This window comes from Salvelinus sp. IW2-2015, linkage group LG23, assembly GCF_002910315.2.
Source record: "Salvelinus sp. IW2-2015 linkage group LG23, ASM291031v2, whole genome shotgun sequence".
NCBI classification, from domain to species: domain Eukaryota; kingdom Metazoa; phylum Chordata; class Actinopteri; order Salmoniformes; family Salmonidae; genus Salvelinus; species Salvelinus sp. IW2-2015.
The window spans coordinates 7946778-7962481 of NC_036863.1; the positions used below are offsets into that span (position 1 = coordinate 7946778).

At 40.9% G+C, this 15704-nt stretch overlaps 1 protein-coding gene across 1 annotated transcript in view; it reads right to left on the minus strand.

Annotated features, from left to right (window-relative positions):
• Positions 1–15704, minus strand: part of LOC111950848 (CXADR-like membrane protein) — a 122443-nt gene that overhangs the window by 15103 nt on the left and 91636 nt on the right. Inside the window, exon 4 of the mRNA XM_070434343.1 lies at positions 279–446. Within this exon, the coding sequence (XP_070290444.1) occupies positions 279–446 (168 nt within the window). The remainder of the gene's footprint in view (positions 1–278; positions 447–15704) is intronic.

Consider the following 15704-nt stretch of genomic DNA (forward strand, 5'->3'; position numbering starts at 1 on the left):
GGATACTGGAGATGGTGTATTTGCATTGAAATTGGTCTGGCATTCTGACACACACTTTAATTATGTAAAGTACAGTATGTTCTGTCCCAAAAGTCCTTAAAGGGGATCTGGAAATTACTCAATGTTTTCATCTCAAGTAGGACATCTTAGTTGGAGTTTAAGTCAGTGTATGACTCATGACAAATGTTGATTTATGACAGACTTGTCAATATGTCTTGAAGGCACAGGAAATACATCCACACACACACAGAGAGCCTGCAGTGGACTAGAGGGCTTACCTATGAGGGCCAGTGGGGGCAGCTTTCCCACATACTTGCCCTTGTCCAGCAGCCTCTCCCATTTGTAGTTTATGGGGTCAGAGCCGTCTGTAGACTTACAGCTCATCTTAACATCACTACCCTCCAACAGCCGGCCCTCCATCCAACACCGCGGCTTAGACGGCTTCACTGGGTACAGAGAGAAAGAGAGAGATGAACACACACATTTTTGTGTTAGATAATAACAGGTTCATATTTCCCACGACATACCTTTATAATAACTAAAAAATAATCTTATCCACAAATTATCTCGTCTTGAGTTCTTGGACTTAAATGAAAGTGCACCTAAAATCAAACAACAGTGATCTTATGTAATGGTTCAGGTTCTGTATAAAAAGGACTAGAAGGTACATTAGAAGGTGTGAGTATTGTCAGAATGAGGGCTTCTGTAGTTCCACTGGTGGTGCTGCTATGTGTGTCTGGGGCATCATGAGCGCAGGGAGAGAGGGAGGAGGTGAGTGGAGTTCACTATGAGAGCCAGAAGACCAAAACTTCAGCCTTGACTGACAGTAAGACCACCACCCAACCTGACATCTGGACTGAGCTGAAACACCTGAGAGACGTGATGCACAACCTGGGAACCATCATGGTGGAACAGAGAGTGGAGCAGATGCACAACTATTGAAAACATGGCGGAGGTTTGAACTGAGAATCTTGTTAATAAAACTTTGAGTTACAAGTTGTAACGTTTTCAAATCATTATTGTGTTACAATTGTCAGATAAATGTGACAATATCTTTAAGATATAACTGGTCTCCTGACTTGAAGCAAAGAGTAAAATGTAGCAAATTACAAACAACATGCTAATCAGAGCAAGCTAGCTAGCTATCAGATTATTTTGCCCTTAGAACAAAAGTTGACACTTTATGTTAATCTTCTATTGGCAAAACAGACCATAGGTGGTGTTCTTCACTGCTCTGACTGGTACTGTACGACCCATCAGCAGTCATACTACTCTGACCTACAGAAAAATCTTCACAAACATAAAGGCTTACAACAACATTACAGGTACCACATTGTGTATCCATTTAAAATATTTGATGACTATTTAGTTATAGCATACTGTATATACTTTACATATGAATGAATATACAATATTATGTTTTTGTTATACAGGTATCTTCACAGCACCAGCGAGAGGAGTCTACTGTAGAAGATTCACTGCCTGTGGTATCATGGACACATGGATGGGTGCATACTTGTATAAGAATGACCAGAGAGTAATGGTCACACATGAAAATGTTGATGGTAATGGGAACTGTGAGTATGCATCTAATGCAGCTGTCCTTGAGTTAGAGGAAGGAGATGTCATCTATATATGTCTCCCTTCCATTCCTCAAATAACCGTAATACCTTTCTGCTCTTCAACATGTACATTTTTTTATGTTGAACAGAACAGTGTTCAGAACAGTGTTCAGAACAGTGTTAGAAAGTATTTTTCCCTGCTATCATTAAAAACATTCATTAAGCACTATATGTCTGTCATTACTGAGTGCTTACAGCAGTATAAAGTCATCTACCAATATCAAATGAGCAATAATGACAGAGTTGCATCACTAACAAGTCTGAGGTCATAGAATCTCCTACTAGATAGACCAACCAGCATGTTAAGTCTCTAGACTAGAACTGTATGTACATGAACCAGTGGTTCTGTTGTATTTTTGGTACACCGGTTCTCTCACAATAACTTCACAACATATCTCCCTATGAACAAACTTGATCAAGCACACATACACATTTAAACCATGTTTGAGAAATTACATTTTTATTAGTCCAGTTTAAAAGGGCAATTTAGTACAAGACTAGGTTTAAAGGGATGACATAATGCCCACTGGATGATGTCATTGGAAACACTTTTTTTTCGTCTCCATTTTTTTATACAAAACATAGAAACCAACGTTTTCACATTTGATGTTGGGTTGGTGCTGGAGATGATGAATATGAGGTTGAAAAGTGGTGACAATTTCCATTTAATGTATGTCTGGGAGACCGCTCCAGGATGTTCAACTGGACACGGATGAGTTTTCTGACATAAATTATGTTATTTTCAACAGTGCTTAAATGTGTGGATGAGAGACCAAACATATTTATTCCCACTAATAAATACATACAAATTTGACAAGGTCTCTGTCCTTTCTATGTGCTTCCAGATTTATATATTGTAACAACTGTATGTAACCAGATATCAATACATTACAGACACTGTATTCCTCCAAAAATCTATATAAAATCCACCATACAGTATCTTGTCCATATATATTGCTGACACTGAAAGTAATTAAGTGTTAGCCATTCAGTTATTTAAAATGCGTACTTCTTTACAGTTCCAATAAATCTCCAATATCAATAGCCCAGTAAAATGGTATACTATATATACAAAAGTATGCGGACAGCCTTTCAAATTAGTGGATTCGGATACTTCAACCACACCCGTTACTGACAGGTGTATACAAATCGAGCACACAGCCATGTAATCTCCATAGACAAATATTGGCAGTAGTATTGCCTTACTGAAGAGCTCAGTGACTTTCAACGTGCCACCATCATAGGATGCCACCTTTGGAACAAGTCAGTATATCAAATTTCTGCCCTGCTAGAGCTGCCCCGGTCAACTGTAAGTGCTGTTATTGTGTCTAGGAGCAACAACGACTCAACCGCAAAGTGTTAGGCCACACAAGGTCACAGAACGGGAAAGCCGAGGGCCGAAGCACATAGTGCGTAAAAATCGTCTGTCCTCGGTTGCAACACTCACTACTGAGTTCCAAACTGCCTCTGGAAGCACTGTCAGCAGAAAAACTGTTCGTCGGGAGCTTCATGAAATGGGTTTCCATGGCCAAGCAGCCGCACACAAGCCTAAGATCACCATGCACAATGCCAAGCATTGTCTGGAGTGGTGTAAAGCTAGCCGCCTTTGGATTCTGGAGCAGTGGAAATGCGTTCTCTGAAGTGATGAATCATGCTTCATCGTCTGGCAGTCTGACGGACGAATCTGGTTTTGGCGGATGCTAGGAGAATGGTACCTGCCCAAATGCATAGTGCCAACTGTAAAGTTTGGTGGAGGAGGAATAATTGTCTGGGGCTGTTTTCATGGTTTGGGCTAAGCCCCTTAATTGCAGGGAAGGGAAGTCTTAACGCTACAGAATACAATGACATTCTAGATGATTCTGTGCTTTCAACTTTGTGGCAACAGTTTGGGGAAGGCCCTTTCTTTTTTCAGCATGACAATGCCCCTGTGCACAAAGCAAGGTCCATACAGAAGTGATTTGTTGAGATTGGTGTATAAGAACTTGACTGGCCTGCACAGAGCCCTGACCTCAACCCAATTGAACACCTTTGAGATGAATTGGAATGCCAACTGCGAGCCAGGCCTAACCGCTCAACATCAGTGCCGACCTCATTAATGCTCTTGTGAGTGAATGTAAGCAAGTCTCCGCAGCATGTTCCAACATCTAGTGGAAAGTCTTCCCCGAAGAGTGGAGACTGTTATAGCAGCAAAGGGGGGACCAACTTCATATTAATGCCCATGACTTTGGAATGAGATGTTCGACGAGCAGGTATCCACATACTTGTCATGTAGTGTACATTAGAATGTGTGAGTGTTGTCAGAATGAGGGCTTCTGTAGTACCACTGGTGGTGCTGCTGTGTGTGTCTGGGGCATCATGGGCTCAGGGAGAGAGGGAGGAGGGGAGTGGAGTGGAGTTCACTATGAGAGCCAGAAGACCAAAACTTCAGCCTTGACCGACACACAGACCACCACCCAACCTGACATCTGGACTGAACTGAAACACCTGAGAGACGTGATGCACAACCTGGGAACCATCATGGTGTAACAGAGAGTGGAGCTGAGGAACATGGAGGCCAGACTGAAGACCAGTGAGAGCCAGGCGGTTGATCTGAAAGTGGAGCTGAGCGTCACCAAGACTGAACTACAGTTCACGAGGAACCAGATGAAGGAAGAGCAGGAGGAAAATGAAGGTAACTCCAACAGGTAGTGAATTTATGTTATTTAACCCATTGAAGCCAGATGGATGAGAGGAACAAGAGACAAACAACCTGACAACCTTCTACAAGAGACAGACAACCTGACAATCTTCTACAAGAGACAAACAACCTGACAACCTTCTACAAGAGACAGACAACCTGACAACCTTCTACAAGAGGGACAGAACAACCTGACAAACCCTTCTTACAAGAGACAAACAAACAACCTGACAACCTGACAACCTTTCTACAAGAGACAAACAACTGACAACCTAAACCTTCTACAAGAGGACAAAACAACCTGACAACCTTCTACAAGAGAAAACAACTGACACCTTGTACAAGAGACAAACAACCTGACAACCTTCTACAAGAGACAAACAACCTGAAACCTTCTACAAGAGACAAAACAACCGTGACAAAACCTTGACAAACCTTCTACAAGAGACAACAACCTGAAACAGGACAAAACAACCACACCTTCTACAGGAGGGACAAGGGACAAACCTGACAACCTTCTACAAGAGACAAACAACCTGACAACCTTCTACAAGACAACAAGCTGACACCTTCTACAGAGTCTGGCCTCCATGGTTGGAAGCTCTGCTGCTATGTGCTGGAATTGTATTATTAAAAACCAATAAGAATAAGAATAAGAATATAAGAATATGAGATATGTTTGGCTATCTGCTGGTCCATATACCATAATCACATCATTGTGTGGTTTTGCAGCGCTTGGCATTAAAAAGTGCTTACTTATTTTGAATACATTTTATTGTGCTAATTTACAAATTAAATACAAGAGACAGACAACCTGACAACCTTCTACAGAGACAAACAACTGACAACCTTCTACAAGAGACAAACAACCTGACAACCTTCTACAAGAGACAGACAACCTGACAACCTTCTACAAGAGACAGACAACCTGACAACCTTCTACAAGAGACAGACAACTGACAACCTTCTACAAGAGACAAACAACCTGACAACCTTCTATAAGAGACAGACAACCTGACAACCTTCTACAAGAGGACAAAACAACCTGACAACCTTCTACAAGAGACAGACAACCTGACCCTTCTACAGGAGACAAACAACCTGACAACCTTCTACAAGAGACGCACAAACTGACAACCTTCTACAAGAGACAAGACAACCTGACACACCTTCTACAAGAGACAAACAACCTGACAACTTCTACAAGAGACAAACAACCTGACAACCTTCTACGGAAGACAAACAACCTGACAACCTTCTACAAGAGACAGAACAACCTGACAACCTTCTACAAAGACAGACAACCTGACAACCTTCTACAAGAGACAGAACCTGACAACCTTCTACAGAGACAGACAAACCTGACAACCTTCTACAAGAGACAAACAACCTGACAACCTTCTACAAGAGCACAACTGACATGGCTCAGTGGTCTGCCCAGGTTGGAAGCTCTGCTGCTAGTGCTGGAATTGTATTATTAAAAACCAATAAGAATAAGATAAAGAATATAAGAATATGAGATATGTTTGGCTATCTGCTGGTCCATATACCATAATCACATCATTGTGGTGGTTTTGCAGCGCTTGGCATTAAAAAGTGCTTACTTATTTTGAATACATTTTATTGTGCTAATTTACAATTAAATACAAGAGACAGACAACCTGACAAACCTTCTTACAGGAGACAAACAAACCTGACAAAAACTTCGACCTCCAAAAGAGACAACTTAAAACAAAACCTGACAACCTTCTACAGGAGACAAACAACCTGACAACCTTCTACAAAGAAGACAAAAGACAACACCTGAACAACCTCTGGACTAAAGCTAAGACACCAACAACTCTCGGACACACCTCTTCTACAAGAGGCACACGGACAAACCTCCTTACGAGACACAACCTCACTTCTACAAGAGACAGACAACCTGAAACCTCCTTTACAAGAGACAGACAAAACCTGAAACCTTCTACAAGAGACAAAACAACCTGACAACCTTCTACAAGAGAAAACAACCTGACAACCTTCTACAGAGAGACAAACAACCTGACAACCTTCTACAGAGAAGAACTGACAGACAAGACAACCTGAACAAACCTTCTACAAGAGACAGACAACCTGACAACCAAATCAAGAACAGACAACTGACAACTTCTACAAGAGACAGACAAACCTGACAAACCTCTACAAGAGACAAACAACCTGACAACCTTCTACAAGAGACAGAGACAACCCTGACAACCTTCTACAAGGCAGACAAACACCTGACAACCTTCTACAGGAGACAAAAACACTGACAAACCTTCTAAGGAGACAAACAACCTAGACAAAAACCTTCTACAAGAGAACAGAACAACCTTGACAACCTTCTACAAGAGACAAAACAACCTGACAACCTTCTACAAAGAGAAGACAAAACCTTGAACAACCTTCTACAAGAGACAAACAACCTGACAAACCTTCTACAGGAGACAAAACAACCTGACAACCTTCTACAAGAGACAGAAAAAAACCTGACACCTTCTACAAGAGACAAAACAACCTGACAACCTTCTACAAGAGACAGACAACCTGACAACCTTCTAAAGAGACGACAAACAAAACCTGACAACCTTCTACAAGAGACAAACAACCTGACAACTTCTACAAGAGACAGACAACCTGGACAAACCTGACAACCTTCTACAAGAGACAAACAACCTGACAACCTTCTACAAGAGGACAGACAACCTGACAACCTTCTACAAGAGGGACAAGAACAACCTGACAACCTTCTACAAAGAGACAGACAAAACCTGACAACCTTCTACAAGAGACAAAAACAACCTGACACCTTCTACCAAGAGACAAAACAACCTGACAACCTTCTACAAGAGACAAGACAACCTGACAACACGAAAAACTTCTACAAAGAGACAAACAACCTGACAACCTTCTACAAGAGACAGGACAACGACAACCTGAACAAACCTTCTACAAGAGACAAGACAAACCTGACAACCTTCTACAGGAGAACAGACAACCTGACAACCTTCTACAAGAGAACAAAACAACCTGACAACTTCTACAAGGACAAAAAACAACCTGACAAACCTTCTACAGAGACAGAAACAACCTGACAACTTCTACAGAGAAGGACAAACAACTGACAACCTTCTACAAGAGACAAACAACCTGACAACCTTTACAAGAGACAGACAACCCTGACAACCTTCTACAAGAGGACAAACAACCTGACAACTTCTACAAAGAGACAAACAACCTGACAACCTTCTACAAAGAGACAAGAACAACCTGACAACCCTTCTACAAGAAGACAAACAAAAACCTGACAACCCTTCTTACAAGAGACAAACAAACCTGACAACCTTTACAAGGAAGGACAAGACAACCTGACACCTTCTACAAGAGACAAACAACCTGACAAACCTTCTACAAGAGACAAACACCTGAACAAACCTTCACAAGAGACAAGACAACTGACAACTTTCTACAGAGACAGAAAAAAAAAAACAACCTGACAACCTTCTACAAGAAGACAAACAACCTGACAACCTTCTACAAGAAAGGACAAACAACTGACAACCTGACAACCTTCTACAAGAGACAGACAACCTGACAACCTTCTACAAGAGACAAACAACCTGACAACCTTCTACAAGAGACAAACAAACTGAACACTTCTACAAGAGAACAAAGACAACCTGACAACCTTCTACAAGAGACAAACAACCTGACAACCTTCTACAAGAGACAGACAACCTGACAACCTTCTACAAGAGACCAAAACCTGACAAAACCTTCTACAAAGAGACAAACAAACCTGACAACCTTTTACAAGAGACAGGAACACTGACAACCTTCTACAAGAGACAAACAACCTGACAACCTTCTACAAGAGACAAAAGACAACCTGACACCTTACAAGAGACAGACAACTGAAACTTCTACAAGAGACAGACAACCTGACAACCTTCTACAAGAGACAGACAACACTGACAACTTCTACAAGAGACAGACAACCTGACAACCTTCTACAAGAGACAGAACAACCTGACAACCTTCTACAAGAGACAAACAAACCTGACAACCTTCTACAAGAGGACAAACAACCTGACAACCTTCTACAAGAGACAAACAACCTTGACAAACCTGACAACCTTCTTACAGAGACAGACAACCTGACAACCTTCTACAAGAGACAGAACAACCTGACAACCTTCTTACAAGAGACAGAACACCTGACAACTCTGCTCATTCAAAGAGACAAACAACCTGGACAACCTTCTACAAGAGGACAAACAACCTGACACAACCTTCTACAAGACGACAAGACAACCCTAAGACACCTGACAAACCACCCACCTTCTCACGGAACGAAAGACAACTGACAACCTTTCTACAAGGGAAGGGACAGAACAACCTGACAACCTTCTACAGGAGACAAACAAACACCTGACAAACCTTCTACAAGAGAAGACAAACCTGGACAACCTTCTAACAGGAGACAAAAAACCTTGACAAACCTTTCTACAAGAGGGACAAACAACCTGACAACCTTTTCTACAAGGAGACAGACAACCTGACAACCTTCTACAGGAGTACAACAACACCTGACAACCTTCTACAAGAGACACAAACCTTGAAACAATTTCTACCAGGAAGGGGACAAAAACAACCTGACAACCTTCTACAAGAGACAGACAACCTGACAACCTTCTACAAGAGACAGACAGTCTGAAGCCAGTAAATAAAGCTGTCAAATTAGTAGTAACATTGTTTATCCTTTGTTTTTACTTATTTCAACATGTCCAGCACAAACAGCAGATCTGACAGCCAGTGAGACCAGACTGACAATCAGTGGAGGAACTGGAAAGAGAGAACACAGGTTGTAGTACATAATGTACATACTGTATGTTAGCGTTGAGATAGTGTTATATGGACCAGCAGATAGCCAAACATATCTCATATTCTTATTGGTTTTTAATAATACAATTCCAGCACTAGCAGCAGAGCTTCCAACCATGGAGGCCAGATTGACAACCACTGAGAAAGAGGTAGAGGAACTGAAGAGAGAGAATACAGGTTATGTCCCAAATGGTTGTCTGTATGCTATTAAAACTGTCACGCCCTGACCTTAGAGAGCCTTTTTATGTCTCTATTTTGGTTTGATCAGGGTGTGATTTGGGTTGGGCTTCTATGTTTTGTTTTCTATGTTTCTTTATTTCTATGTTTTGGCCGGGAATGGTTCTCAATCAGGGACAGCTGTCTATCATTGTCCCTGATTGGGAACCATACTTAGGTAGCCCTATTTCCCTCCTTTCAGTGTGGGTTTGTTAGTGGCACTTAGCTCTGTAAGCTTCACAGTTGTTTTTTGTTTGTTGTTTTGTTGGCGTCAATTTCTAAAATAAAAGGAATATGTACGCTTACCACGCTGCACTTTGGTCTTCTTCCAGCATCGGCCGTGACAAAAACAAAGTAGAGTATAACATAAAAATGTTCTCAAACCAATGTTGCTGAATAAAAAATGTGTGATTTTGCAGCATATGATAAGATAAAATATATGCACTAATAATATGTTTACTTGATAATTGTAGTTGCTCTCCCATATTTAAAGACTGACCAAAGGTAGCGTTCTCCACTGCTCTGACTGGTACTGTAGGACTCATCACTAGTGACACTACTCTGACCTATAGCAAAGTCTTCACAAACAAGGCTTACAGACAAGGCTTACATCAACATTACAGATACTACTGCATTGTGTATTCTTTGCAAATATTTGGTGACTATTTCTTAAATATAAACGCAACATATAAAGTGTTGGTCAGATGTTTCATGAGCTGAAATTAAAGATCCCAGAATTTTTCCATACCCACAAAAAGCTTATTTCTCTCGAATTTTGTGTACAAATTTGTTTACATCCCTGTCAGTGAACATTTGGCATGCAGACTGAAGGAATGTCCACCAGCGCTGTTGCCAGAGAAATGAATGTTCATTCCAACGTTGTTTGTAGAATTTGGCAGAATGTCAAACCAGTCTCAATAACCGCAGACCACATGTAACTACGCCAGCCTAGGATCTTCACATCCGGCTTCTTCACCTGCGGGATCATCTGAGACCAGTCACCCGGACAGCTGATGAAACTGAGTTTTTCTGTCTGTAATTAAGCCCTTTTGTGGGGAAAAACTTCTGATTGGAAAAAAAACTTCTGATTGAAATAAATAAATTAGGCCCTAATCTATGGATTTCACATGACTGGGCAGGAACGCAGCCATGGGTGGGCCTGGTAGGGCATAGGCTGCGTTCCTGCCCAGTCATGTGAAATCCATAGATTAGGGCCTAATTTATTTATTTAAATTGACTGATTTCCTTATATGAACTGTGACTCAGTAGAATCATTGAAATTGTTGCATGTTGCATTTATATTTTTGTTCAGTGTATATATACATAAGAATGAATATACAATATAATATTTTTGTCATGCAGGTATCTTCACTGCACCAGTGAGAGGAGTCTACTACTTTAGATTCACTGCCTGTGGTATCATGGATGGGTGTACAGTATACTTGACCAGAGAGTAATGGTCACATACGAAGATGTTGATGCTGATCGGGATTGGGAGTAGGCATCTAATGCAGCTGTCCTTGAGTTAGAGGAGGGGGATGTGGTTTATACGCATCTACAGTACCTGGAAACTGCAGGCTGGCTGTATGGTGATTCAAACAACCGTAACTCCTTCAGCGGATTCTTGCTCCTCACCATGTAAATGATGTCATGTTGAACGGAATGTGTTTTTCCGTGGTATTGTTAAATATATTCATTAAGCATTTACTATATGAAACCTGGCTCAGCAAGTCTGTTCTTGATAAGGATATTTGTATAAATGGTTACAATGTGTATTGCACTGATAGAGTTAAGAAAGGTGGGGGTGTGGCTATATATGTAAAGACTACATTTCTTGTAAGTGTGGCAAAGTCTGAAACTATTTGTAAACAGAATTTCTTGCTTTGAAAATTGAGGTTTCAAAGGGTCTCTCTGTAACTGTGATTGGCTGTTATAGACCCCCTCTGCTCTCGGTGATGCATTTTCTTCTCTGATGCACCTTATGTCTAAACTTCTTTACAGTGAAATGGTGTTGGTTAAAGCCGGTGTCTGATGATTTAAAAATGTTTTGTAATTCTATGAATCTTACCCAGTTGATTAACTCACTCACTCGCCCAAATCTTAAATGCCCAGATAAATCTACCCTGATTGATTTGATATTGACAAATGTTCCAGATACATATTCTGCGGTTGGTGTTTTTTGTAATGATTTAAGTGACCATTGTGCTGTTGTTGCTGTTAGAAATACTAAGGTTCCTAAGACAAACGCATGCTTTATTCGTAAGAGAAATTTGAAGAGTTTTAATGAGCAGGCTTTCCTTCATGATTTGTTTTATTTTGACTGGAGCACTGGAGTTTATTCCTGATGTGGAAACTGCCTGGAAATTCTTTCAGGATGGTTTTCTCCAAATAGTAAACAAACATGCCCCATTCCACAGGTTCAGGGTTAAAGGGCGGGATGATCCATGGTTTTCTTCTGAGCTGTCTTGTATTATTCACAAACGTAATCTAGCCTGGGCTAAAGCAAGGAAATCATGTTCTGATACTGATTGGCTTCTTTTTAGGCAGTTGCGAAACAAGTGTTCTTTTCTTCTCAGGAAGGCCAAGTCTGAATGTTTTATGTCTGTTAGCACTTATAACCTGAATGACCCTAGAAAGTTGTGGAAGGCTATTAAGTCTATGTCTGGWAACAGTAATGTTAATGAATTACCGTCATGTGTATTGAAGGACTTTGTTGCTGTATATGACAAAACTGAAATGCTGAATTGTTTTAATCATCTGGTAGGCTGTTTGATTCAGTGTCCTCTGTCTCTGTACAACCCTGTGTGGATGAACCAGCGAGAGCTGGTCAAACTTTTAGCTTTTTGCCATTCTCAGTGCAGGAGATACATAAAGCCCTGAAATCCGTAGATCATTGAAAGCCTGATCTTCTTGATCCCTGCTTTTTAAATCTGGCAGCTGATTTCATAGCTGAACCACTTACATATCTGTTCAATCTAACCCTGGAATGTAATGAAATTCCAAAGATCTGGAAAATTTGTCCTTCAACTTTTAAAAGGGGGAGCTCCAACTCTTTTAAATAATTATAGGCCAATCTCAAAGCTGTCACCCCTGGTGAAAATACTTGAAACCCTTGTGAGTGAACAGCTAAAATAGTTTTTATATAATAACTCTACTTTATAAATGTACCAATCGGGTTTCAGGAAGAAGCATAGAATAATTACAGCAGCCATGAAGGTTTTAAAGGATATCACTGAAGCCCTTGACAAAAAAACAGCACTGAGTCTCACTTTTTATTGATCTCTCTAAGGCTTTTGATACAGTTGATCATGCTATACTGAGGCAGAGATTGTCAAGTGTAGGTCTTTCGGAGCATGCAGTTGCATGGTTTGCTAACTATCTGTCTGATAGAACTCAGTGCACTCAATTTGATGGGCTCATGTCTGTTAAATTGTCTGTCTGTAATGGTGTGCCCCAGGGCTCTGTACTTGGTCCCCTCTTATTCACTATTTATATAAATAATTTAGACAAAAATGTGCAAAATGCGCAACTTCACTTTTATGCTGATGATACTGTTATTTATTGTTGTGCGTCGTCTCCCACAAAAGCTTTCCAGAACTTGCAAACTGCTTTTTATACTGTTCAACATACCTTGTGTCAATTGAAGCTTATCCTCAAACTGACAAAACTAAACTAATAGTGTTTTCTAAAGCAAGAAATTGATCTCTGAACCTTTCACCTATTACTACCGGTCAGGGCAATGAGATTGAGACTCTGACTTTGAGATTTATTTTAAACTGTAAAACCCTTACGCCCCACTGCACTTTGTATACCAGGGTTGGCTGGCCTTCTCTAGTCACTCGTAGGCTCAGTCACTGGTATACTTTTATTTACAAAGCCATTTTGGGTTTACTACCATTTTATTTGGGCATTTTTATTGTTCAGAAAAGTGGTGGGTACTCTCTTTGTTCGCAGGACTTTATCCTGCTAACTGTTCCAAATGTCCGAACTGAATTTGGTAAAAGGGCTTTTATTTACTCTGCGCCATCGTCTTGGAACGACTTACAAAATACTTTTAAACTGGAAGAACTTGTCCCGATTGGTGTTTTTAAATCACTGATTAAGGATTTTGAGACTGATTCCCTGAACTGTCAATGTTTTTAATTTGCTGTTTAATGATTGTGTTATACTCTTGTGAATTCTATGGTTTTTACTAGATTACTTTGAGTTTTTCATGTTGTCTGTCTGTAATTGTTGTAATGACTTGGTGCTGCCTATCTTGGCCAGGACGCTCTTGAAAAATAGATTTTAAATCTCAATGAGCCCTTCCTGGTTAAACAAAGGTGAAATAAAATAAAATAAATATGTCTGTCATCACTGAGTGCTTACAGCAGTATAAAGTCATCTACTAATATGAAACGAGAAATAATGACCATGTTGACTGGTGCATCATTAAGAAGTCACAGAATCTCCTAATCTCCTACAGAATCTCCTACTAGATAGACCAACTAGCAGTTGTTCTGTTGTATTTTTGGTACTTTGTAACTGTGGTCATTCCTGCAGAAAACCACATTGATATCAAAGGAATTTATTCTTGCCAACTGAAAACAGATATCCCTATGAACATAGAGTTCAATCTTGGTTTCATCAGACCAGAGAATCTTGTTTCTCATGCTCTGAGAGTCCTTTAGGTGCCTTTTGGCAAACTCCAAGCGGGCTGTCATGTGCCTTTTACTGAGGAGTGGCATCCGTCTGGCCACTCTACCATAAAGGCCTGATTGGTAGGGTGCTGCAGAGATGGTTATCCTTCTGGAAGGTTCTCCCATCTCCACAGAAGAACTCAGGAGCTCTGTCAGGTTCTTGGTTACCTCCTTGAACAAGGCCCTTCTCCCCCAATTGCTCAGCTTGGCCAGGCAGACAGTTCTTGAAAAAGTCTTGGTGGTTCCAAACTTGTTTCATTTAATTTGTATTTATTTAACCTGTATTTAACTAGGCAAGTCAGTTAAGAATAAATTATTATTTACAATGACGGCCTACCGTCATTAACAGTGGGTTAACTGCCTTGTTCAGTGGCAGAATAACATATTTTTACCTTGTCAGCTTGGGGATTCAATAGAGCAATCTTTCGGTTTCTGGCCCAACGCGCTAACCACTAAGCTACCTGCCGCCCCAAGAATGCTGGAGGCCACTGTGTGGTCTATGCCTCGATACCATCCTGTCTCAGAGCTCTACGGACATTTCCTTCGACCTCATGGCTTGGTTTTTGCTCTGACAGTGGGACCTTATATAGACAGGTGTGTGCTTTTCCAAATTATGTCCATTCAATTTAATTTACCACAGGTGGACTCCAATCAAGTTGTAGAAACAGCTCCAGAATGATCCATGGAAACAGGATGCACCTGAGCTCCATTTTGAGTCTCATAGCAAAGGGTCTGAATACTTATGTAAATAAGGTATTTCAACAGGTATTTCAACATTTACTAAAAACCTGTTTTCGCTTTGTCATTATGGGGTACTGTGTGTAGATTGATGAGGAAAAAAACTAATTTAATTAATTTTAGACAAAGGCTGTAACGTAACAAAATGTGGAAAAAGTCAAGGGGTCTGAATACTTTCCGAATGCACTGTATAAGTGAGATAAATACAACAATGCCTGCTTAGACCATTTGGGCCCTGTTAGTAACTCCTTAGACACACCTCCACAACATCCCCACCATCCACCTCCCTCTCTCTATCATGGACCTCTCTTCCCCTGATCTCTCTTCATTTTGCTGAGTAGGGTGAATTCTAACCAGGATGCAATTAGGGGGGCTGAGGAGAAGGGGGAGGAGGAGGCGGGGCCCTCCATCATGTTTCTGTGTCAGTTCCACTTCCCACCGCGCCCCAACCCCAAATCCCCCATCCTCTTATCTTACCGTTGAACAAGACGAACGCTAATGTTTGTCTCACAAAAAATCGAAAGTGGCGTTTCAAAGCTGCGGGCCAATTTGTACAAATGTATGCATAAATGTGTGGTGCACTCTCTTAACGTCTTACTGTGGGAGACCGTGGGAGGGGAGGGCAGGCTGGAGAGAGCTCTATATCAGAGCCATACACAGCTAGATGCTGTATCACAGTGTCACAGGTGCTACTTACGCTTTTATCTCTTATGCACAGTCAGGGATTTGGTTCGGTAGCAACATGTGGCAGTGGTCCATTGTCTACACTTTTGGAGCTAATTTTCACTTTCACAAGTATGTGACAAGTAACTGCCATCTTATCCTTCAGTGACACCAACAGGATAGTTAGGTAGTGATTCAAACATC